The sequence below is a fragment of the Salarias fasciatus genome (genome assembly GCF_902148845.1).
Source record: "Salarias fasciatus chromosome 7 unlocalized genomic scaffold, fSalaFa1.1 super_scaffold_4, whole genome shotgun sequence".
In the NCBI taxonomy this organism is placed as follows: domain Eukaryota; kingdom Metazoa; phylum Chordata; class Actinopteri; order Blenniiformes; family Blenniidae; genus Salarias; species Salarias fasciatus.
Window position 1 is genome coordinate 7,567,749 of NW_021941229.1, and position 25,463 is coordinate 7,593,211.

The window sequence follows — 25,463 nt, forward strand, 5'->3', positions numbered from 1 at the left end:
CTCAGAGTGTACTTCAATGAAAACTTATTTGTTTGTAACTATTTTTGAAACCCAAGTCATGTTTGCTTTTCAAATTAGTTTACTTTTTTTTACAGTAAATTTAATAACCAAAGTTTTTTTCTTTATAGTTGCAGAGAATGATTGCCATGCATGATGTTATATTTGTTACCATTTGAGTAATTACAGCATATAAAACTCAGCTACAGTACATTATAGTCAGACTGAAATATGAATGAATTCATCGCTTTGAATGAGATGATGATGGTATGTCTGTAAAAGTCAGCAGACATACAAAGAAAAAGACTTTCAGGGACAGAGACCAAGTGAAGACCAGGACCTTGAAAATGTGGTCTCAAGACTGGAACAGCAGAAAGCCTCCTCCTCTGAGCCTGGTTCTGCAGAAAGCCTCCTCCTCTCAGGCTCCGTTAACACTACAGCGCACATGAGAGAAAACAGTGACATTTCAATGTGTTTGGGCCTTTCATTTACATGTAAATGAAGCCACGAGTCACCCAAAACACCAGCTAAAGTGGAAATTTGTAAAAACCAAGAGACAATGGAAGAAGGAGTTTAGCATCACAGTATGTCACATAAACATAAACAGTGTGAGCGACCTGTGCTGACACTTTTTCAGAATTCTGAGGGCTGGCATGGTTTTGTGCTTTCCATTACACTGCCTCCTGTAGGTTTGGCATTCACATAGTAGCACTTAATGAGTTGGTTTGTCTTAAAAAAAAAAGAGAGACAAAAAAACTTTTGAGCAGAAGGGGGAATGACTTTTTTTTTTTTTTTTAATACCAGACTATGAGTGAAAGTGGTCTGAGTCTGGTTTTACAGAAAGTCTCGATCTCTGAGTCTGGTTCTGCAGATTTCTTCCTGTGGGGATTTCTTCCTTTTCATTCTAACTTAGGAAGTATGTGTGCTCATGAGAAATTGTATTTTCTTTCCTCTGTGATAGTGTCTTGAAATGACTCTTGCATTTGTCGCTGTACAAGTAAAACTGAAATGAAGTGAAGTGAACTGAATGAACAGAGAAACAGTTTTTATACAGGGTTGGATGTGAATCAGTCCTCCGTCTCTACATGCAGTCTTGAGGAGCAGCAGCAGCCCCTCAGTGCGCATGCGCGGCGGAGTATAGGGGAAGTTGACGTAGTTTTTTAATCAATGGAAACAGCGACGCTCTGATAGCAGCGATTGACGGCGTGCTGTCCCTGACACACGGAGGGCAGGTAAGCGGGGAGCAGGAGGAGAAGCCACTGTCTACCCAGTGGAGCCACGTATGGCTGTTTCCAGTATCTCCTGTCTAACTTCCAGGAGGCTAATGCTGCTAATGCTGCGGCTAATTAGCTAACGTGAGTTATGACGTACCAAACACATCGTCTCTTCATTTTATCCTCAATATTGTCTTTTTTTTTAACGTCGTTTCATTCATGCCTCTCTTTCTGTGCATGGTCATGTGGATGAATGAGGATTCAATCTGAACTACGTGTGTTTTAACCTTATTAGACACATTTGTACTGCCCTGTTATCCAGTGCAACGTCGCTTTAGCCTCTGCAAACTTTTTAAAGCTCCGATCAGGCGTGTTAAAGTGTTTGAAAGGTTTTTTTAATGTTGCAGTATTGATATATTCAGAGGCGCAGCCGACAACAGTAGCTGTGAGTGGCAGGTCAAAGTGGCTTAGGGGTGTATTAATAACACCGCCATGCTCTGGTGAAAATGACTCACTGTTTCTTATACAAGTCCGTTTTTCACGTCTATAATGCTCCAAGTATCTCACAATTAATCACAAAGTAGAGCTCCTTCAAGTGCTTTAGTGCAATCATGCATAGTATTCAAAGGGAATGAGATGAAATGCAGCATTGAGGAAAATTCTGTGCATGCTTTTTTTCCACCATATATTCCATTCCAGGAGTGAGTGAGTTATTTTGGACACAGACACGCTCTCAACAACAGTTCTGTTGATTTCTGCTGAGTCTACAGCGTCCCCGCCGCCGCAGGAAGAGCTGTAGCTTCACAACCTGAAGCTCCCTTCAGCACCGGCGTCTCTGACAAGTCGATGTGACAGCTGTCAGCAAAATAACAGAATGTTTGTGAATGCTCTTCCATACTGTGTTGAAGCAGGAACAACTGTTCTTATTCATGGCTTTACTTCCCCTTTGGGGGGCTCAAGTGTAAGGCTACACAGAGTCAAAAGTCTCCACCACAGAAACACAAACTCAGGGCTCGTGCAGGAGGAGATCACACATGAACTCATACTCCTTTGAGTCCCCCCGGGGCAGATCAGTGCTGCTCTGAGTTAGTTTTTTTGCTCTGTGTGTGTATGAATCTGGTGAATCAGTTATAATCTTTTGAAATTTATGAGCAAGATGGGCTTTTCTGTGTGAAATGAATCTGAGAAATTGGCACTGAAAGAAGAAGCCATGTCATTTGAAGAGCTACAAGAGATTATATCAGTTTCCCCCAGCAAAAATAACATTTGAAACGATTTTGTCGCTGGAAGGTTGGCACATGAATGTGTTAGGAATCAAACGATTCAATCGTCTCTGCTCCAAGCAGTCATTGTGCAAACAGAGGAAGCAAAAGGTTGAACAGATCTCCTTGCAGACATCTCATCTCACCAATTAACGCTTTAGACAAAGTCTCTCAGTGACCTTGCTCTCAGTGAGTGTTAACGGGGGACTGTTCACTGTTTACACTCTCGAGCAGAGCTGAAATGAAAAGACCCAATGAGTCATGCGATGTTTTGCTCACTAACCTCTCAGTCTTTCTTTCTTGCTGCCTCTTCAAAGGTGCACTGTGGCTTCACTTGAAAACTCATGCGTGATCATATCGGGTGTGGAGTGATACTGCACATTGTTAGTGCATACGATCTTAATAACTTCAGTAGACTTTTTTGTGGTCCTACGTTGATTATTGGTATTTTACTGGCTATGTTGAGGCCTGTTGTAAATAGGGCTGGGTACCGTTAGATATTTTTCAGGTACAAGTACTTTTTCGATACCTCACGTACGGTACTGGTTCCTGAATGGTACTTTTTTCGGTACCTGCCTTCATTTATGCCATGCAGCCGACCTGTGTCTGTTGCAACTGTTCCAGAAATTTACAAAAAAAAACAAACAAAAAAAAAAAAAGACCATTGTCATGATTAATGAAGCAGGAAGGGCTTAGTATTACATTCAGATCAAATGTAAAAGACTTAAGACTCAAATCATGTTGATTTCTTTCACCTAATTTATGATTAGAGCCTTTTGCGCTTGTCCATACCACATCAAAGGCCACAAAAACATACATATGCTCAACAATGCTCATATTTCTTTGAAAAATAAACGTCTAGAAACCAGTTTAATAAAAATAATCGTGGCCTACCTGTTGCGTGGGCATTTCTTTGGTAGGACTCGGGAGCAGAAAACACACACAGCACTTGGGCCACAAGTTGGCGTGCAGCCAATAACCCTTTTAAAACCCAAATATTGGCAATAACCTGGTAGTGCATCGCCATGCAAACATCCGCAAAAACCCGTATAAGCTCATATTCGGGTTTTTAAAAGCATGCAGAGAGAGCCTGCAGCGCCCTTCTTCCTCTGTGGTGTCTGTGTAAAATAAGGTTGAACATGCAAACAGCACACCTAGTGGCATGAAGTGCAAATGCAGTCATGGCGTCGTCTGTGCGCTGTGGTTTGAATTGGTATATCCCGATTGAATACGCTGCCACTTTAAGAACCGAAACTGATACCCGTACGCATGTCTCTTGTTCGGTACCAGTATATGCTTAAGTTTTTCGGATGGTACCACTGAGGCACCGTTAAACGGTACCCAGCCCTAGTTGTAAATGAATGAGGACTTGCAGCATTATTGTAATGTTTCATATTTGTTGTGTATTTCAGTAGATTTTCCCTCTTTGACCCCCTGTACAGACCCAAGCTACCTAAGTTATACACCCATTTGTCAAGAGGCTTTTACTGAAGCGGCCACCTGGTACTTCCATGACTAAAATGCGGGGGGAGAGCTCTTGTTGTGCTTCATTTGTGAAGCATGAAATTTGGCGTTGCGGTGGAGAATATTGCGCACCAATTTGAATAACATCAATGTCAATGAGTCCTGGGGTTTGTTTGAGGAAGTAGACATTGGGACAAATATGGATTTATACTCCTCAAGGTAACGGAAAAAGCTAGATTGGGCGACCCTTGATACCAATGATAACTGATGCAGTCTCTGAGTGAGTGTGTGTTGGAGTGTGAATGCTCTCTGGTTTCACACCAAACGACCTTGAGGTCAAGGTGGACTTTATTATTTCTGAGGGTCAATTTGTGGTATAGCCAGCAGTAAAACAAGGGTGTAAATGACAGTATTCATATAACACACACACATATCAGCCTATTTACTTGTATTGCCAGGCCAAGGACGGTCGAACAGACGAGGTTTTACGTCTGTTGTATTTGCACACTGGTAGTCTGAAAGCAGAGGATGGCTGCAGCGAGACGGTATTGCCTGAGACTTTTCAGGCGTCTAGTCTAGCATGAATCACTCCGGGTGTTCAATGCGTTCCGTGCGATTTTGGTTCATGTTTTCACTGCACTCTTCTGACTTTTTCCGATTCACGATGTGATGGTGATTCTGAGATATGTTTTTTGATTGAAATCTGAAGAGAACAAAGAGCTCTGAAAGGACCAAACATTGGATACAACAACAAACAGATCTATGCAATTAGAAATCTGTGAAAAATGTGTCAAACACATTTTAGTTCAGAGGCTCCATTTCAGCTTGACTGGGCATAATAGTGCCACTATAACCATTTAAATTTGAACTTAGAAGTTTATCTTTGTTGTGCTGAAGAGTTTATGTGATTAAAATGGCTACATTTTTGCAAAATCAGACTTTTATGACAGAAAACTACTACAATCGCAACATAAAGCCAATTAGAGCTGCAGTTTTAAGTACCTTTAAATTACTGTTGAGCTCTTGAGCAGGATTGAACATTCAGATTCAGGGTGGGGATCAAAAGGAGAAAGGATGCCTCATATTGTTGCAAAATGGTTGAGTGTTAAATTCACTGGCCGTTATTCTTAGTATTGGCTCTCTGATGTTCAGCCCTTGTGATATTCCATCTGCCATCTAGTGGTATTTCCATCTACCACCATTGGCTCCTGTTTCGTCTTTGTTCGGATTGAAGACAGATTTGATCAGAGGTGTTTGGTTCCTCTGCAGCGGGTCACTGAAGCCTTCAGAAAATGATACATACATTTTTTTTTTTTTTTTTAATTTTATTGGCATACCAGACTTATATTCTTGTGACATAAATAGATGAAACTAAAGTTGCAGAAAAGGAAAAACATCAGAAATGGCAAAGAAAAGACATAAAGGAAACTCCAGAATTGTTTGAAAGAGTCAAAAATGGTTCAACAGTTAAAAAGAAAAATCAGCAAGAAGGCGCAAACAGCAACACCTGAAAATAAAATATGTAAGACAACTTGTCCACATGTCAAAGTGTCCTTGAGCAAAACACGATAAACCAAACCGCTCCCAGTTCATGGACTGAACGCCTTGCATGGCAGCCGCCTCCACTGATGTGTGAATGCGATTCATTCATTTAGCATTTCTCTAAATGTATGAGCTGTGCTCTCTTCATTTTGAACGGTTCACCATGTTTTGCTGCTCCACACGAGTTTCATTGGTCTGCAAGTGGCAGAAAGTTGCAGGTCTTCAGATCTTGTGGTTTTACTTTGGTATCGTTACCAAACCAAGGACACACATGAAACCACATCATGGCTGTTTGTGTTTTGATTCTCATGACCTCTCACAATTTTTCTTTCCCAACAGCTTCTCTGCCAAAATGAAGACAACAAGGAACAATTTATCAGCTGCTGGAATGTCCAATAACAAGGTCAAATACTCTCGTCTCGCCGCCGATGAGGACGGCTACATAGACCTACAGGTGAGCGAAGCCTTTTCATCACCAGATATTAACATCACTGAAACGTTTGCCTTTGTTGTCTTGTTGAAGAAGCAATATTAGTGTATTGGTTAGAATTGAAGAGGCTGCACTTCAGGTAAACTATGGGTGTTTTTATTGTAAGCTCGTTGTTTTGTCCAACACTTGACAGTTCAAGAAGAGTCCGCCGAAGGTCCCATACAAGGCCATCGCTCTGGCCGTATTCCTGTTCCTCGTGGGGTCACTGCTCATCATCTTCGGGGCTCTGCTCCTGTCTGGAACCATTAAAGTGGAGGTGAGTTTAATCAGTAAAATTGGTTTGAATTAAGTTTTTAATTGGGTTCGGACTGAAACACGATCTGTTATTGCCGTAACCCTGGTGAGTTTTTTTCCTGTAATGTTTTGGTTCATTGGAGCTGACAGTAAATACTCTGCTGCTCTGCTCACAGAATGAAACTCTGAAAATGTATTTGCAACACAGATTCTTCCTCCTAAGCCTCCTGTCTTCTCTGAGCACGATTCTTCATTTAAAAGATAGATTTCAGTTTGCATCGCTTCTGTATATGAAGTAGCGAGTTTTGTTTCAATGGATTCACTATGTGCCGGCAAGCAGCTCTGAAGCGGAGCATCTCTAATGCATCGAGACAGTGAAAGAGTGAGTCTATAGTTTTTTTGGTAAATATTCTGTCTTGCCAATGTCACGGACAAGGCATTGTAAATGATGACTCATTTCCATGTGAGTTATATCAAGCTGTCAGTTCTGTTCATTTTCAGCTTTTAAATTAGATGCATTCATATACCTTATTAGATAAAAACTGCTTTAGGTATCTCTAAATTACATTTAAGAAAAAACATAAAATAAGTATTTTGTTTGTCCTCATTCAGCTTTTCAGTAACCTAAAAGCACCTTCCAGGCAGGCTAGTTTCTTGTGTTGCTCCATTCTAAAGAAGTGAAATCTGCCCGCTTGCGTCCGTCGGACTTGTTTATGAACATATCTCTGTTTTTAACTTTAAATCAAAGCATATATTAATCACGACAAAGGGAGACATTTGTTTTCTGTTTGTGGTGAGGTGAATCGCACAAGTAAAGACTGATAATAATGTGGACATCATATCGATAGTGGATAATAATACCAATCAAAAAACAATAGATTTTTATGTTCTTGTCTGTATCTGCCTTTCTTAATCTTTTGAATGTTTTCTCTTTATTTTGTTGTAAAGCACTATGCATTGCCCGGTCTCTGAATAGTGCTAGATCGATAAAATTCCCTTGCTTTTAGATGAAGAGTGTATACGCCATAGCTGCACCAGCCTTATTTTTGGTGGGTTTTTTTTTTTATGTGATCTTTTTGATTAGCGTTTGTTTTGATGTGCAACAGACAGTAAGCCAACCACCAGGGGGCGAGCAAGAGCGGCTCACTCCTTTAAGCTGAAAAAAAATTGATAGTGAAATGACTCCACAGTGGGTCGACGTGAAACAGGAGAACAGAAAATTGAAAGAACTGACAGCACAATGATCATGTCTGGAGCAGGATTTGGATTTGGAGCAGAGATTTGAGGATGATATTTTAAACGTCTTTGGAAAAAGAAAAAGCACCGCTAACCAAAATTTGACTAGCACATGGCTATTGTCATTATAGTCATCAAGTTTTTAGAACAAGCAACCTGCTGCAGTTTCAGAACGTGTTCATCGTGTTATTAGGTTGGAGTTGAAATCTCGTGTTGTGCCCCTGCCCCCCCCTTCCCTGTCCCAAAGCGCTCACCGGCGTTCCTCCAGCAGACGCTTTAGTCACCTCCTTCCTGTCCAGACTACAAATACATCATGCAAGGGGCTCATTTGCAGTCCTCAACATATTTGGGATGTTTTTTTTGTTTGTTTTTTTTTGTTTTTTTTACCCAAAGGCATAAACACATGGGCTGCTGAATCCTATGTGAACCTGTCCGTGTTGAGCATGAAAACCAGATGATTCCCGTTCACATTTGATTCAGGAAACTGCTTCAGCTCACCTTATTAGAGCACAGCAACCTGTATTTGCGTTACAAGCATATTGAGGGTAGCTGTTGCTCTTTGTGATAGTCAGGAGGACATCTAAGGTATGTATTTTTTATAGAGATGCACTGAATTCAGTTTTGCATTTCAAGGAAGTTTTCCACCGACAATGTAAAGCATTCGTCAGTCTTAACAGTCAGTTCAAAAGTTTAATTTAAAGTTATTGTTGAAGTTCCAGCATCACGACTTCCTGCAGAGACTGATTTCTTACCAGAGTGTCTTGATTGAGAATCAAACAGAGAAAGAATTTCCTTCTTGACCTTGTTGAATTTTCTTTCAAAATAAAGTGCCGTGTAGGCAATGTTAATGCAACATCTATGTTAAAAATACAGTTTTCAAGCCAAAAAAAAGCTCTTAAGCCTGATCATGTAGAAAAATTAATCATTAGTCATCCCCACATTAATTAATAGCGATTAATGGGATTAACTCTGAAAGTCCTAATTAAAATAATTATCATTTTGGACTTAATCATTCAGCTCTACATTTGGCGGACTCTTGGGTTGTGTAGGTGATTTCCTTATAGTTTGAGTTCCGTTGACCATAGCCCAACATTGATTCTTCAAAAATAAATGTGAAATGTTGTTCAAGCAGTTTTCTTTATGGCCATGTGAATATTTTGAATCATCTTGAAGGGGAAAAACACTTTCTATGTGCCTCTGTCAGTAGACCATCACGATGAGAGTAGATATGCCAATATGTTAATTCCACTGCGCAAGAGAGGAGATGCTCGCTTCATTTGGGTGGAAAAATATGTGCGTGTATCCGTTTCTGCATCGGCAAACGGCCACGAGAGTCGGAAGCTATCGACATATTTGACATCAGAAATAAAACCCCTGTACTGTGCGCTCCTCTGTTTTCCTCCTCCTGCTGCATCTAACACAGAACCCCGCTGTTTCTGCTTAATTTGAATATATCAAACAGCAGCTTCAAACAAGAAGTAAACTTTTTCTAAAGTGGAAGCAGAAATATATACATAATAGGATCAGATGTTCCTCGTTGTTCAGTCAAGTCACTCTACCTTTACATAACGCTTTCCCTCAGACGCCGGTGTTTTAAAGCAGTGGTTTTCAAAGTGTGTGTAGGAAACCCTCAAGAGGCAGGATCAGTCTGTGGGTGAGCATATGTTCCTCAAACATTTTTTTTTTTTTTTGAAAACAATACACCATATAGACATTGCAGTTTCCATTCGTATGAATAGCTGACAAGGTGGCTCAAATATAGCACTGTCTCGTCCCAGGAGAACATGGACCGGGAGTCATGACTCTCTGGAAACGTTATTATTGTCCATCTTACTCTTGCATGTGCAGAAGAATGGTTACCCCGGCCATGATGTGCAGTCACCTGTTTTAAAGGGATATGTTAAATCCTGCATGGGCACAAGCAGCAACACAATTTCTCCTCAGCTGAATAAAATCTGCAACCTTGTAATTAAATAATCAGCAATTAGGCGTAGACGGGCCTGCTAATCTGTTTAAACATTGAGGTGTTGGTTTATTAGGTTCTCAGAGCTGTAAAAATATTTCAGTTTTAATGAAGGATGGTGGCTGATACCCAGCTCCAATTCTGACACACATTCAGAGAGCCAGCACAACTTCTCCCCCCCCCCCCAAAAAAAAAAATTCGACTCAAGCAGCAATTAAAACACCCACTCTGCAGTTAATCTCGTCCTCGAATGGCTGGAGTTGAACAGCTGTCCTGACGTTTTATTGTCCTGCTGCCAGTTTTCTGCTGCGCCGTTGTTTTTCCTGGCCGTGATGCTTTTGTGCGTGCCTGAATTCAACTATTGAATCAGATATTTTATAGCCTGGGGCGTCGACTCCGATGGATCCCCCAGCATTTGGTTTCTACTTCCCAAAATTCTCCACACCAAGTGGGAGCTCACTGAGCCCGCACATCCTATATTTGTTATCATCAGTAGGAGGCTTATATGAATAGTTTTTTTTTTTTTTTTTTTTCTTTCCACTTTCCTCCCAGTCTGCTGATTGTATTTGCAGAAAATCTGGTCTGACATGAAGGCAGCATCGGAGCGTTCCGAGCCGTCTGCAGTACTCACCAATTAGCCCACGCGTGTTAAACTGGCATGTCTGATCCTGCAAGGTTCAGGCAGGAGATGAAGGGGGAACAGAGAACAGACAGGTTCTTTTGCATAAAGTAGGAAGAGTTTTGTGTGGAAACAAAGCGCTTTAATTGTTTTGTATGCATTCGGCTTTTCTTGTTAACTGCAAACATGTCATGAGTCTCACTTTGATGTCGTTCATGACAGGAAATAAAAGAAACTAATGATAAAGGGGGATGAAAAACTGTTTGTTCTCTAACTACAGTGCTAGTTGTAATTGGTGGCACCCGAGGGTGGGAATAGTTTTTTTTAAAGGGACAGACCTTCCTCCTCCCTCTGGGATTCCTGCCTGTGCTCGCACCTTTTGATTTTTAGGAATAAGGTACGCCATTGATGTGCAGCATGCCTCCAACAGGAGGCACCAGCAGCACAAACCAACCGGAATCAGCCACACTTCAGGTACGCTTTGAGAATGCATCAATTTTTAGGATGTACGATTTAAGAAGAGACTGAACCATTTAGGATCCGCAGTGGAACCATTCCATCACGCAGCAGTAGCTTCAGGCATAGATATATGGCCGTAGATAGCGAGTCTATTTTACAGCAGCCTACATGTCAGGGATTGGACAAAAGATGACGGACTCGTAAAGCCAGGGACGACTGGACGCCGGCACTCTGCGACGCATCTGGCGAGGACGGCAAACCTCATACAGCCGTTAATTATGATGCTGGCTAATTCTTGTAGCCATTTGTCTGTTGCATCATTTTCAACACATGTAAAAGCAAAAGTTTTCTTTTTTAATAAAAGCATTAAAAACATGTTTTGACTTTATGGTGAAAGTCAGCAGAGAATAGAAGCGAGGTTGGATCATCAGTGGCGACTTTTAACCTGATCAAATAATCAAGTGTCCTTGAGCAGGACACAGAAGATGCTCCAGTTGTTGACGTGCCTGTTGAATGACAGCCGTCAGCAGGGGTTTGTGAGTCTGACTATGTGTGTAAATGTGACTGACGGAGCCTGTTGCGACAGGGGGAAGCTAAAATGCACAGTATTTTTTAAAGTCCATTGACTTTAAATTAGATTTTTATGGACTGGCTTGTGACGCCCAGCATCCACAGCGTGGAGTTTGCAAAGAAATGCCAGCTAATGAATTTTTTGGACAGAAGCTGAAGAAGCAGAGCAAATAAAAGGGGGTGTTACAGCAGGGGGCCAGCAAAGTGTTTCATGTTCTCTGTAGGGGGGTCGGGGGGGGGACACCCATCCTCCTTCACTTTGAAAAGCCCGGCAGTTGAAATTGAATTTCTTTTGTCACACACACACACAGCTAAATGTGTCCTCGGTGTGTATACCACATCGCATTAGGCAGCCAGCGTGTGGTGCCCTGGGAGGTCATTCTGGGTTTCAAGATCCTCCTTAGGGAACCACAGGTCAGGGTTCTGGTCACCAACTCATCCCTCATCCCCTTTGCTGTCCTGAATGGACCTTAGCTTCACTGTAGTTAGAATTCAAAAGTTTCCAACAACTTGTATCGTAGACATAAATATTCAAACCCTTCACTGATATTTACTTGTAGAAGCTCTGACATTTTTGTGTCTCGCACCTGTCTGCTCATCTGACACTCTTTTAATTGCAGCAGCCTCAGAAGTTTGGACAGAGCTTGAATCTGCCACTGCAAGAAGAACTAATGCAAAGGATTTCACATGGATTCAGCTGAGGAATCATAGCTTGTCTGTTTAAAACAGTCCATCTCTTCCTTTGCTCCGCTCAGTGAGAGATTTGGCTCATTATCCAGCTGAAAGACTCAGGACCTTCACCTCAGACTCAGTTTTCTGACGTATTTCTCCCTGAAAAGTCTTGGTAATTGTCAAATTTCATCATTCTTTTTTTTATATTCAACACCTTTTTCATTTTTTACAGTATCTGTGTTTTTTTTTTCCCATTATAGGCCATATAAGAGGGGGTCTATTGTCAAACAACCTTGCATTTCCAAAGAGCTGTACTTTGGTTCTAATCTATCCATTAAGAAATTGTGGTGCATCTCTGACACTTGTTGCAAACATGAGTCGTTCTCTTTTCCCTGTCCTCTGAGGGCCCGGGCTCATTTAGCTCGAAGACATCTGGACTTTAGTGTTCAGTACCTGCTAAAAGCAGCACGCCAACATTTTAACTGCATTGCCTGGGGCTGTTTCCTTGTCTTGCACAGTTTTTAACCTTCAAACACGCACGCACGCACGTGCGGATGCACATCGGAGAGTTGTAGGACCATACCCATTCAGAGATTTCCATTAATTTGATGATTACCTTGTAGCCGTTGGAATTATTCAGATTACTGATAACAGTTTCCCGCAGCTTTCATACAGCCAACAAATCAAATGTTTTCTATTCAGATCAGGTAGTTTCTGATTTACTCAACTGATAAGCCTCCAAATGGTGAGAGGAATTGCGTAGAATGAACATCATGCATCTGAAATGGCCAGGTGGAGTTAAGTCATGATCATCTCCAGACCCTTGTTTCTTCTACTACTAAAACCCCACTGAATAGATCAAACTGGGCCACAGAGCAGTGCATCTTTTTAGATGAACACAAGACTGCCATCTGGTGGCCGAGGCCAACACATGACGTTGGAGGTCGACGGGAGGCTGCCTGCCTTTGCCTCCTGGTGGTTTCCTGCTGTGTTTAGGATGATTTACATGAAAGCAGACCTCAGACAGATGAACAAAGTCGTCACGTCTGCATGCCTCCTGCACTCCCTTTTCATTTAGAGGCTGTTTGGGTTGTGCTGGCAGGCAGTGCTCAGATAAGAGTGTTAAAGCGTGATGAGTACATCGGTCTTTAATGTATAGAGCTGTGATGATACCTCCAGCAACTCATCAGTGAACACATTGTCCCTCTTTACGATGTTTATCTACACATGGTGGAAGGGCAAAACGGTGAGTACAACAGAGTGATTAAGTGAGCTTGTAAAGCCTTCGGCACAAAGTAACACCAGCCTGCAACTCATCGCAGCTTCTGAACATCTTTTTCTTTTTCTATGTCTTTGCAGCATCCTGACAGAACCATTCCTGTCATCATCATAGGCCTGCTTGTCTTCCTGCCTGGATTCTACCATTTGAGAATCGCCTACTACGCAGCCAAGGGATACCGGGGCTACTCCTACGACGACATCCCAGATTTTGGTGACTGAGTTCTGAGACAGCTGCGGATCGTCTTCTGCTGCCAGACGGTGTATCCTGAGACCGTCGGCTGCTGTTTACTTTCCGAACGCATGTAGCAAAACACAAAGAAAAAAAAATCTCTGTTCTCCAACAGAGGCCTCTGTTTGGCCAGCTGGATGTTGTTGCTGATTTCTTTTATTTTATTTTTGTGCTTCCTGCTGTATTACCCTCCAGAAGCTTGACTTTACATATTTTATATTTGCAATTTTATACCAATGAGACACTGAGTAGAGAATGTCAGGCCCAGCTATTTGCCTGCAACAACACTGCAATATTTTGCTGCCATACTTGACAACACACATTTAAAAGTACAATATTGAACACATTCTAAGCAAACCAGCAAACCTCAGTTCATCCTGTACAGTAATACTGTCCACAGTTCCCCAGGAGAAGCAGCACATGCTACAAACACTGCTTGATAGAACGGTAACCAAGAGGCTGAACGTCTCCGCAGCTGCTAACTTCTAATAAATCACACCAGCAAAACTCTTGGAGCAGAACTGTCGCTACAGTCACACTCCTTACTTATGGGGTTGCAGTGAAGTTAGAGATCCACCAGCGTCTGCATTCTCCATGTTGCAATACCAGTTTCCCCCACAAGGTGGTGGGATGAGTCATTCAAGCACATATAAAACAGCAGATGTAGACAGAACAGTAAACATGACAATCACTGCAAAAAGATAAAATAAACTCCACTGTCTGCATACGGTGTGTTACAGTGGCTCTTGTAGTCACCCTGTCCGTGTCAAAATTTAATATATTGTACGCTTTATTAAAAAAAAAAAAAAAAAAAACGGCCATGAATGAGTGGTGCATATTTAGAAATGCCTTTAGTTTACTACTTCTAGAGTCTATGACTGGGAATATTTGTGCTTTTTGCACTGTAGCTTTACAATGTTTCTTAAATGAAATCATCTATGCTTAATAGAGAAAAGTTGTACTGAAGGATTGTTTAATGACTGATTACTTAGTGTATTTTTGAACGAGGTGTTACTGTTTTTCAGTATTGCTTTAGTTTGACATATTTAAGATGTTTTTTTTTTCTTTTATACTAATGATTTAATAGAGAAGCTCAGGAGTGCTGAGTATTCTTCCCTGCTGTATCTACACTTGCAGTAAATCTTTGCTGATGAGAATATGCTGGCAGAAGATTGTGCATCAAACTGATCAATGTTTAAGTCACAATGGACATTTTACCCATGAAACTTTAAAGTTTTATGTCTCTTCCATTATCCTATTAAAGCCATTTCATTTCTGATTGTGTGTCTGTTTTGTTGCTGCAGTTTAATGCATTACAATATCACTTTGCTCTCTGTTGCATGTCCAGAGTTTTAAGGCTTATTTAATGTAGTTAATGCTTTCCTATCTGCTGATTAAAAAAAAAATACAAAGTTGTCATGAAACAGTTCAGTTACATGACTGTGGGATTGTGATTGTATTTGCAATATTTTATCAGACACAAACAATCGAGGTTAAATATTTGAAATGTGTCTGAAAGTGCTCCTCCAGAGGACGGCATCCAGGTGCTGGTCACACAGGGTCTTGGTCAGTCAGATGTCCTCTGCTTGAGTTCAGGTTGGTCGGCTGACTGTTTGTGTGCATTTTGCATGTTCTCCCTTTGTATCCTTGTTTACTTCATGTACTTCCATGTGTTCCAAACCCGGGACCACACATATGTGAGGTAACTTTTAGATTCTCAATTGCCTGAAGGTGTGAATATGAGTCTGGAATGAACTTGCTGCCTGTTCTTAATAATCAGCTGGAATCGACTGAAAATCGATAAAGTAGCATGGAGTGTGGATTGATCAAGGTACATCTCAAATTAATACAATTTATGAATAGATTTATGAATAGATTTTTCCTATAATTTGCCTGGACCTGTGAAACTTACATATTTTAATGGGATTATTATTTTTTTTACGTTCTGAGTAGTTTTAGCTCTTAAGTCATGAGACCAAGAAATGCAGAATCTCCTATAGCAAGTTTAGTCTTAGTTAAGTTAAAATCTTTTGAAAGTCACAAGAATAAACAAACAGAACAGGTTATTTATGGACAGACCCTGAATAAATTGCTGTATATTTCAAGCAGTCAAATGAATCTCCCTTTGGTTGAACTGAGCTTAACTGGACCAGTAAATAAATAAGCCAAAATGCCATAATACAGTAACCTATAAATAACAGCAAATCCAAAATCCCTCCTTTTAGTGTAAAGATGTACAAGGCACGCATTATTCATATTTAGTTATTTAAGGTTTTTAGACAGAAATAGATTCAACTGATAAAAGTACCAGATAATCTTTAAATCTATTTTGAAAATACACAAATGTGGACACAAATATAAAAGTACACATTTCCTTAAAGGACTAAAAATGTGTAAATGTTTTGAAGTAAAAATAATTCAACTTTGGGAAATTCCCAAATAGTTGTTTAAAAAGGAAAAATGTGATTCAATTTCTTTTTTTTTTTTCGCCTTTTAAAAACTTTGCAAGGTCGTCCCACGGACTGGATTTTGTCTTCTGGCTTGCCAGTTGTGGCCCGCGGGCCTTATGTTTGACACCCATGCCACTCTTCAGTTTCAGTGTGATGTATTTTCTTCATGTCTGCTTTCTTTCATGAAAAATATCATTGTTCAAAGAAAGCTTCAGAGGATTCCCTCCTTTAACTTCACCTGTAACAACAACAAGAGAAGAAAGTTTGTTTTTAAAGTTTATAGTGACTTCAGTGATCCCTGCTCCGGGTCAGTCGCGCGCGGTGAAGGACCCCCTCTGGTGGTGAGGGCTGCCGCTCGTGCGGTGCCACCGGGGGGGGGATTAGATTAGATTAGAGGGGCAGTTTGGCGAGCGGGGAGCTGCACTGACACTCCGTCATTAAAGTGGTTTAGTTTCCAGGTTTAGGGGGCTTATGGAGGCGGGGGGGCGTTTGCTTTGATGAACTGGGAGTCTTTTGAACTGGGAGGAAAGGAAAGAGGAGGAGGAGGAGGAGGAAGGAGGAGGAGAACCGGAGGCAGCACGCCGTCACCTGGACGTCAAGCGCACACCTGTGTGCGTCCGGTTTCAACAAGTTTGATTCATTATACTCTTATTTTATTTAATTTTTTTTACAAGTTGGTGTCTACAAAACTGAAAGTTGGACTATATAAAAAAGGAAGGAATGCCTTTTTAAGAGAGGAGACCTCCCCGCGGCCGCGACGCACCGAGCGTGAAGGTAAGAGGAGGAAAAATAAATGGATGAATAAATGAAGGGAGACAATAACAACTCGGGATGAAATGGATGGGAAATGAGTGCTGCTGACTTTCTACAGGGGGGGATTTCACTGTAATGTGCAATCTGAAACTGACACGAAGTTAGAGTCGTTTCCTTTTCCTTGTGGCCTCTTTTAGAGCAAACTAGGTCTGCAGCCTTTATTACTCACCTGTCGCTGTAATCCACCGTGACAACCTGTATAACACATTATTTTACACGCCACGAGTGGGGTTTTAAGCTGGCCAAAAGAAAGAAAAAAAAAAGAGAAAAGTTTGAGACATGTATCTAACCCAATGCAAAGCAGATCTGCTCTTTTATTATTTATATGACCTATTTTATCCCCCGCCGCCTCCTCCTCCTCTGCTTGTTTAATTAGCTGTGACAACCTTTCTAACAAGCTGCAGAAAAACAGGGAATAACAAAACTTTATCTGTCATCAAAAAAAAAAAGGTCACATCTAAAGCTTTAAAAATGTAGGATTACTAACTACAGCCTCGATTTATTTCATTAAAACCCATAAATGTGTAGTTGCAGAGGGGGAAAAAAAATCATTGAGATGTTCAAAGAGGAGCAGAGTGTGAGCTGATAAGTGTTTCATTTTGATCCTATTCACCAAATTTAACAAGGAGATGGGTTTTATTCCTCATATGGATCCTTGTGTAACTTTCTCCAGTGCAGTCTGTGGAGCCTGAGCCAGAGAAGAAACACTAATGCATTTCCTGTGTGTGTGTGAGTGAGGGAGTGTGTGTGAGAGGGAGAGACTTTGTAGAGACTTGAGCCTATCATTATTTTACCGATTATGGGAGAAATTTCCTCCTAACTTTCCCAGACTAGCCTCATTTAATGTTTTTAAATGCTATTTCTGGTTTGATTGAGTCCGCCGAGGTGCCAGATGGACACAGTTTCTCATAATGTTGTTTTCCTGTGTGAAGTTCACATCATCAGAGGAAGCTATGGGCTTATAACTCATTGTGTTTTTCTCGATACTGTGAAGGATAAGGACTCGTCTGGCCGTCTGACAGTCCAAACACTTCACAGCTGACTGAAGTGAATGCAAATTTTCACTGTAAATAAAACATCAGTGTATTTACATTCTGTACGTTGGTGACTAAAGAGCGTCTGTGTTGATTCAGGATGTCACGAATGTGACTCTGACGTGAAAAATGAAAAGAAGTCTGAAGAAATACCCACGTTCTCTGCAAGCATGTGTAATCACATGGATGGAATACAGCTCGAAACACAATTAAATGGCAGAAAATGTAAAATACAGCATGCCATGCGCTAAAGGGCTCAGGGCCACACACAGTGTCCTTGTCTGAGGTTCCCAGACTCAAATGAATAAATCATGCATGCATAAGTTGTTATTATTCCTATTAGAGCCAACGCTCACAACCTTGCACAAATGTCTGCGCATAGTAATGGAAGGAAGATTGAGCCTGATGGTACATCTGAGCTCAGAGGTCAAGCCTTGGGCTTCAGCTTGCATGGGAACGTTGAGTTGAAGTCCTCCAGTTTGAATTGGCTGCAGACAAAACATGCATCGAAAACATAGATAGACGTTATCTGACGTGGCCCTTCATAACAAGCTTTGTTTTTCATGTCGGAGCGTCTCTGCCGCTCATGTGGTAAATCCTGTCTCATGTGTCATTTCCTCGAGTTCTTTATAAATCCTGAGATGTTATTGATCAGCACCAGAGGCAATAAAGCTTCTTTTTTCTGATTAGCGCTGGCTGGAACACCGGCTTTGCACTATTTATTAAATTGATCACTGTGATCAATCTCTGCATTTTAAAAATGTGTTTTTTGCTGAATCAATTGGTAGTTTTGCACCTCACTTTCTCTTTACTTTCTTTTCTTATTAAAAATAAAATTTCATCTAAGGTGAGTAGGTGGGCAACAGTGTTTGTCTCCAGTGTCATGACTAAATGTGTTCCTGGAGTTGGTAGTTTTAGAGTTTAGAGTTGTAGCGTTTTTACAGTTTCTGTGTAGACGCAAAAACAATGCCTTTTCTCTTGAAACTTGGTGTCACTGAGGAAAAATAGCAAACTGTTGTCTGAAAAGTCACTAAATGACTTTCTTGTATAATTTGCATTATTTATTGATGGCATGCAATTGTAATTGTGTACACTGAACAGAAAGGGAGTTAAAAGCCAGCTGAATATATCTGAAAGCGCTTTCACTTTACTCCTGTATTGTAAATTGTGATATCAGATTTGATCAAAATGCTGCTGTGTGGCGTGTAGCTCCTCCTGCACAGTTCATGTGCAGTGTGGATGTGGAGTGGTGGGGGTCTCCTCTGCTCCTAGAGTTCGTTGAGGACAGTAACAAGATGCGTTCTAACGTCTCAGAAAACAGCAGAAAAAGTCTGGAGATTTGTCGCTAATCGCTTCAGCCTCAGGTTTCAGAGGATTTTCCAGGTTGGCAGCACTCGGCGCCCCCAGGGGAGGCTTGTCCCACACTTTGAAATCCCACTCTTTTAAAAGTGTAACCCGACCTCTGGGAGTGGTGTGACTCCACCCACCGCATCTTTTAAAAAAAAAAAAATGCTCAAAGATGAGGGCCTCTTTTGAATGTGCATCACACATAACCAGGATTAAAATCTTCCTCATCGGTAAATAGAATTACACATTTCCCTGACGTGGCTGCGAAAAGGACAGAATAATTGGTGTATGGGTGGTTTTTCACTTCCAAATTATGACTCCCTCACTCTAATTCACATATCTGAAATTTAATTCTGACCACCCGTAGTCCTGATCGCTCAAATAGGACTTATCATTAACTTTCATTCTTCCTCCTCAAAATGTAATTACATATATCTTCAGTTACGGCTGGGACCGGGAAAAGTGATGGGGCAGATCTGTGTGATGACAAATTACACACACACACTGAATAGACATGTGATGGTATTTATCTGAGGACGAACGACGATGGCACGGATAATTTCTGTATTAACAAGGCAAGAGTTGAAAAATGTCTGCGACGCAGTCAAAATGTGAAAAAAAAAAAGGGTTTGCCAGCGATGGGCTGTTGGAGCGAGTCTTTCCTGAGACGTTCCTGTTACTACACAGTGACGTTATGTTCCCTCCCTTCATCCTCTCGTAAAACGGTGTTGAATTTCAGATGATTCATCCTGTGCGTGCAGGTGTTCACTGACTCTGCAGGAGACGTAGTTTCTGCGTAACACACTCACTGACACAGCATGATTGGCTCCAGGAAATGTCTGTCAAACCTGAAGCAGACTCTACTTTCAGGCAAATTTATGAAAAACATGGAATCAAAAAAGCTCTTTTTAAAGATTACGATACCGTTGCTAGGGATTAAAAAAAGACTTCAACAAGACTATTGGTCTGTCCTTGTTCCTTTTAAGGTGAAAACGCATCATTTTTGTGTTCAACAAAGTTTTGCATTTACATGGCAACGTTTTGAAAATGATGTCTATAAATATTAGCAATGAGAGTACACAGATATTCACATGAATAATCAACCAAGGTGGATTGCTTGTGGATTTTAGGTGACCAAAGTGATCCTAAGGGAGCTTTAGGTTGGCCTCCAGGTAACTGAACTAAACTAAAAATCAGTTAAAGGCCATACATATTACATTACTTCATCTGGAGATTAACAGTCAGTAATCAGATCCTGATTCAAATGTTGCCAGATCCTGATTGGCGTGTAAACGCAGTGATATCACTGCTCTTTCAAACGGGCCCCGCCCACTTCAAACATCCACGGCGAGCACACAGCAGAAAGAGTGTGTTCCAAGTTCAAACCGTTGCCCACAGACTAGAAGCATCAAGTTTCTGGTCTCCAGTCACGTGAAATGGAATCTGTTCTTCAGCATCATGAATCACATCTGAAACAATAAATAAAAAAGATCAGACCGTAACGTGACTTCCAACACCAGCCCTTCAATCAGAGTTTAGCCTTTTGACTCGGTGCGATAACGCCCTCCCCGAGCTGCGAAGATTAAAAACTCTGGTATAAAATCTCTCCACGGCCTATCAGCCGTGAGGCTTTGATTGTGTCCTCGCCGCCGCCGCAGCAGCCAGTCACGTTGCACGAGCGATGGGGAAGGGTGCTTTTGGCAGCGCGGCGCAGCAGACAGACAGCAGATGATACCTCGTGTTATTTCATTCTGATGTAAAGACTCGGCTGTCAACAGAACGCAGACAGAAACTTGCAAAACACTCAACTCAGATGACTAATTTTTCAAAGATGACGAATTAATCATTGCAATTTACACATAAAGTGATTGTATTGTGCTTCTGGAGGTGTGTTTCAGAAATATTCTCTGCGTTAAACTTGTGCAACCAGTCATGTATAATAGATGCTCCCAACACAACTCTTCCAGCAAGCAAAGGAATTCTCAAATCTCAAACAATTCTCAGGCTGCCACTCTTTATAACACACACACACACACACACGCAAAGGAAAGCAGACAATCCTGATTATGAAAATATTGAGGTTTGTTGAACAAGTTAAAATAAGCTTGTTTTAAGTCATTTTCAGGAAATCTTTCACACAGTTTGCTTGAATGTTTAAAGGTGCTGTAGGCAGGATTTTGCTAGTCAATGCTAATTTTTCTATGTTTTCTTTGGATTAAATGTTAGAGTATCCATTGATAATCCTTTAGGAGTGTAGCATAATTGCACTACCGCGAGGGCACAGCGTTTCCATCTGTCTCTGTTCTGAGCTGAAAAGGAATCTCCACAGCTCCAGGTATCTTTGACCAATCAGAAGAGCCCCTGAGACTCTAACCGTGATTGGTCGAGGGGCATTTGTCACACGTTCTTAACTTAACTTAACTTGTGTAAGGGCGTGATGTCAGAGAAAACAGGACAGGATTGGCTGTGCTGGGTTTCAAATCGCCATCTTAGATGGGTCAAATCGCCATCTTACTTAGGTAACCCTAAGCAAGATGGCAGAGATGCAGAATCCTGCCTACAGCACCTTTAAAGTCACTAAATATTAAGATATATCCAGATTAGGATTTTCCAAAAGATTAAGATCTTTTGGAAAGTGTAAATTGCACATGACTTTTGGCTTAATAATTTATACTAACAAGATGGAATGTGTTCTAAATCAGGGGTTTCAAACCTAAGGCGCACGGGCCAAAGATGGCCCACAAGAGGCTCCAATTTGGCCCACCAAACCACAAAGCAAATGATAAAAATTGATGGAAAAAAACCAAACACATTTCTTATAAAGGACACAAAAGCTCACTGAGGCCCAATCTGAAACGTCACTTTTTTTGGCAAATTTTCGGCCTTTTTTAAAAAATTTTTTACCATTTCCATTAATGTTTATTTTTGCTATTTTTGAAAATTCGAATAAGAATAGATGGATGGAAACCCCATGACACTGCCATGAAAGATAGCTGCCTCATTCCTGTCAAACTGGCCTCAAAGCCATGCTGTCGGGGTGAGTCTGTGAAAATATGCATAATGCAACAGCTGTAAGAGCAGTGATATTTGGAAAAAAAGGTTTTGCTAAACACATCTTGTTTTAGAGAAAAATAATCAAAACAAATGGAAATAAACTGTCAATTTTAAACATTTGTAACTGGAGTTGAAAGAAGACACTGGTGCATGCAGACTCACACAGTTAACAGTTAGATCCTCTCACATCTTTCCGAGTTACATACAGTTTTAGACACACTTCACTGTCGTCAGCCTTGCTGAAGCTCTGCTTCTTTCCATCATGACCTTCACTTTCATCTGCAACATTTGAGTAGCAGCATTTCAAAGTCTGAGTGGCTTGTTAGCAGTTCCATACAGCACCTGCATCTGGCTTGTTATGTCTGCTCATTCCGCACACCTGATGTGTGATCGGCTCACTTAGGGGTCTGCAGATCACATCCAACTTTTTCATCTCGTTTCCAAGAACTCTACATAACACCGGGAGCTGAAGATTAGCCCTCCAACATATGGCCCCGTTTGCACAATGTTTCAATTGGAAATGCGTCTTTTTTGGCGTTTTCATTTCGTCAAGGTCTCGCATTCACGCGGCAGTGTTTTGAAAACGATGTCCGTTTACATGGAAACAGAAATGCTGAAGACGACGTAGCCAGCACAGAGGGTCACCTGGACTGAGGAGAAAATCGCTGGAGAACCTCCTGCTGCATCAGTCGAGCAAAAAAGATGTGTGCAGACAGCAGGCACCCCGGCCAGCAGCTGTTCAGCCTGCTGCCATCAGGGAAGAGACTGGAGTCCCGACACAAACAGGCTGAGGAACAGCTTTATCCCTCGGTCCATCAGACTCCTGAACTCAGGAGAGTAACACACAGTGTCACTTGTAACCGTTCTAGTGCTGCGTTGAACATAATTACTCTATTTTGTCTGTTTTTATTTCCTTTCACACAGTATTGTATATATCATGTCTCTTTTGCATCTTATGTTTTTTTTTTTTTTGCATGTTTGATTTTACATTTTATTGTTGTTTAATTGAGCTTGCTTGCAACAATGCACCAACCAGTGGCAACTGTTTCAATCATGTTTTTGCAACTGATTTTCAGTAAAAAAAGGTCTAAATGCATTGCCACTTTTCCAAACTCTACAAATAATATAAAAGTAACACAGATCTCAATGTTAAGCCCAGCTGTTAGTGATTTTCATCAGCTTGACAGACGTGAGGAAGTTAAGACAAACGGCTTCAAATGCAGGTCTGCATGTCACTGGGTCGAATCACCAGAGGATTGTGTCATTCAGACACCTAATATTTGTACTCTGAGCACAGTAGAGGCAATACCCGCACAGCGGAAGCCTCTTTATTGTTCTCGCTGCCTTTTCAATGTGTCCTATTTTCCCTCAAGTGCACATCAAACCAAGCCACGCGCAGGGTCTCCATTGTGATGGAGAGTGTGCGTATGAATTTCAAAACGGACTTTTCTCACTCATGCGCAAGCTTACAGGCAAAACAAGATGTGGACATGCAAGCACAAATTATGCGCCTTGTGGAGGAGAAATTAAAGATCAGCAGAACGTTAATCACAGTAAGATTTACCCGCAGGGTGGCAGGTTACAGCAGGTTCAATGAGAGGGACTGACAGTCACTTATGAATGGATTAACCCAATATCGTAATTTTAACAAAGTCTCACTTGGCAAAACTCTTCTTTTCATACCCCAAAAAGCCCAAATTGATTAATTGAGTGGAAAAATGTTGAGGAAACTGGGATGTTGTTAACTTTTGTGGTTACTCAAGCGGAGGTTTTTCCAGTGCATGCATGAGTAGACGACAGCCTTCAACAGCAGAGTGAGTCATCAAATGTGTGAGATACAGGAGAGGAAACAACAACAACATCAACAACAACACAGGGATTTCAATACGAGACGATACTTTGAGTGTAATTTGTTTGACATCAACCACACAGGAAGAGATACATGAAGGCTTATCACACGGACACAGGATAAAAATGAAGAAAATGTATCTTTCATGTCATGGGTCTCAAGTCTCAGTCCTGCAGCTCTGGAAAATTTGTGTTTTTGGCAGTACCTTTGAAGCTGTGATTTTTTTTTAGTTTTTTTTTTTTTTTTTTTTTAGTTAGTTCAAAGTTAGAAAACAGCATTTTGTGTTGAGTGTACTTTTTTTACCTCTTTGGGTCACGGCGCATTAGCAGTGTGGCTTCCTCCCCCTCCTGTTTACTCGCACTCTGGTCAGAGGTTAATGTCCAATTTAGCTTTCGCTGGCAGATACAAACAGCTTTGAAACAGTGCTGAACAAACACCCTGGGAATGCGTTCCCCCCCGAGGGACGCTGCACCTGTAGTCTGAATCAATACCTGGAACATGATGAAGCGCACGTTTTGAGCACAGACTGGAGTGAGCGTTGATCAGAAAGCAGAATTTTGATGAGAAAACATTTGTGTGGGAGCCCCTTTATCTGTGTTTTTTTTTTTTGTTTTTTTTTTTGAAGTGCGGCGGGGCGTAAGAGAAGGCAGCGCGGCTCATAAATCTGCCGCTGCGCCTTCGTCATGATTAATCAGCTGGTTGCCCATTTCTCTCCTTGTGTAGATTAAAACAGCAAATGAAAAAAAAACTGAAAAACAAAACAGTATTTCCACAGCACGCCCGTCACTGACATTTCTATTTCTGCCAGCTGATAAATCTGCGTGCGACAGGACCCTTTCTTTTGTGAGCTGCAGGCTCGTTTATTTCAGCTTTAAACATTTTCTGGAGTGCCGCGCCACCGCCGAGTCGCAGGAGGCGAGAACGCCACTCAGGGAAAATGTCTGGAGACCATCTGGGTTGCCACGGCCGGGGATTGTCACCTGCGCTGCTCGCTCGGTTCAGCTGCTCTCGGGCTTCTTACGCTTCTGATTTAATGACGGCGAAAAAGTCCCGCGGCTTAACAAGGTTTTTGTTTTGCCTCTCATCTTTCGTCTCGCTGTGTTTGCCACGCATTAGTTCACAAAAAAGTTCTTTTTTTCTTTTTCATAATACCACTATGACATTTTATTTCACTAGACACACAAATAAGTCTGTATTACGATGTCTAATGGTGCGTAGAACGTCTGGTTTTCTTTATTTAATCAGTGACACTGTGTGTGTCAGAACTTTTTCATTAAACTTAAAATATCTGGCTCAATGCCCTGTCCTTGAAAATGTTGAGCTTTTGGTTTTGGAAAAATAATAATGAAAAAGAAATACCACCGGATCGTTAAAGGCAGAAAAAGTCTCCATTGTTAAAGTTTATAGCGTATGATCGCATATGTTCTGCCATTTTCCATGCAAATGGACATTATTTTGAAAATGTTGTTGTGTAAACAGAGCCTCAGTATAATAGTATCAGAAACAAATAGTTAAAATGGCAAACTACAGTAAAACACAGAAAAAGGCTGATCAGCTAAATGGCTACAGTCGCTCAGATAGAGTTCATTTGGTAGATAGAGATAGAGTTCATTTGGTTTTAAAAGTGGCAGATCTGTAGGGAAGGTGATACGCTTTAGTTGTTATTGTTATGTTTGGTTTAACT

General features: G+C 41.2%; 2 protein-coding genes across 3 annotated transcripts in view; both read left to right on the top strand.

The window, feature by feature from the left end:
• Nucleotides 1-1,122: 1,122 nt before the first annotated feature.
• tmem230a (transmembrane protein 230a) lies at nucleotides 1,123-14,074 on the top strand. 2 transcript variants are annotated; one of them, XM_030084140.1, is made up of 4 exons: nucleotides 1,123-1,229; nucleotides 5,819-5,933; nucleotides 6,103-6,225; nucleotides 13,082-14,074. In XM_030084140.1, exons 2-4 carry the CDS (start codon nucleotides 5,832-5,834, stop codon nucleotides 13,220-13,222), a joined length of 366 nt encoding a protein of 121 aa, XP_029940000.1. In that variant the 5' UTR covers nucleotides 1,123-1,229; nucleotides 5,819-5,831; the 3' UTR covers nucleotides 13,223-14,074. The 2 variants fall into 2 exon arrangements, with proteins under 2 accessions (XP_029940000.1, XP_029940001.1); XM_030084141.1 differs by having other exon boundaries at nucleotides 1,219-1,352.
• Nucleotides 14,075-22,632: 8,558 nt separating this feature from the next.
• The window catches only part of igsf9a (immunoglobulin superfamily, member 9a), a gene marked incomplete at its 3' end in the record, with an annotated part of 62,587 nt that continues 59,756 nt past the window's right edge, over nucleotides 22,633-25,463 (top strand). Inside the window, exon 1 of the mRNA XM_030085599.1 lies at nucleotides 22,633-22,767. Coding sequence (XP_029941459.1) covers nucleotides 22,633-22,767 — 135 coding nt within the window. The remainder of the gene's footprint in view (nucleotides 22,768-25,463) is intronic.

What these genes read in the sequence shown, in the direction of transcription:
- tmem230a (XM_030084140.1), top strand. Translation starts at nt 5,832, where the DNA reads ATGAAGACAACAAGGAACAATTTATCAGCTGCTGGAATGTCCAATAAC. An exon ending in ACGGCTACATAGACCTACAG is followed by an intron (nt 5,934 to 6,102) that starts GTGAGCGAAGCC and finishes AACACTTGACAG; the next exon opens with TTCAAGAAGAGTCCGCCGAA. An exon ending in CTGGAACCATTAAAGTGGAG is followed by an intron (nt 6,226 to 13,081) that starts GTGAGTTTAATC and finishes ATGTCTTTGCAG; the next exon opens with CATCCTGACAGAACCATTCC.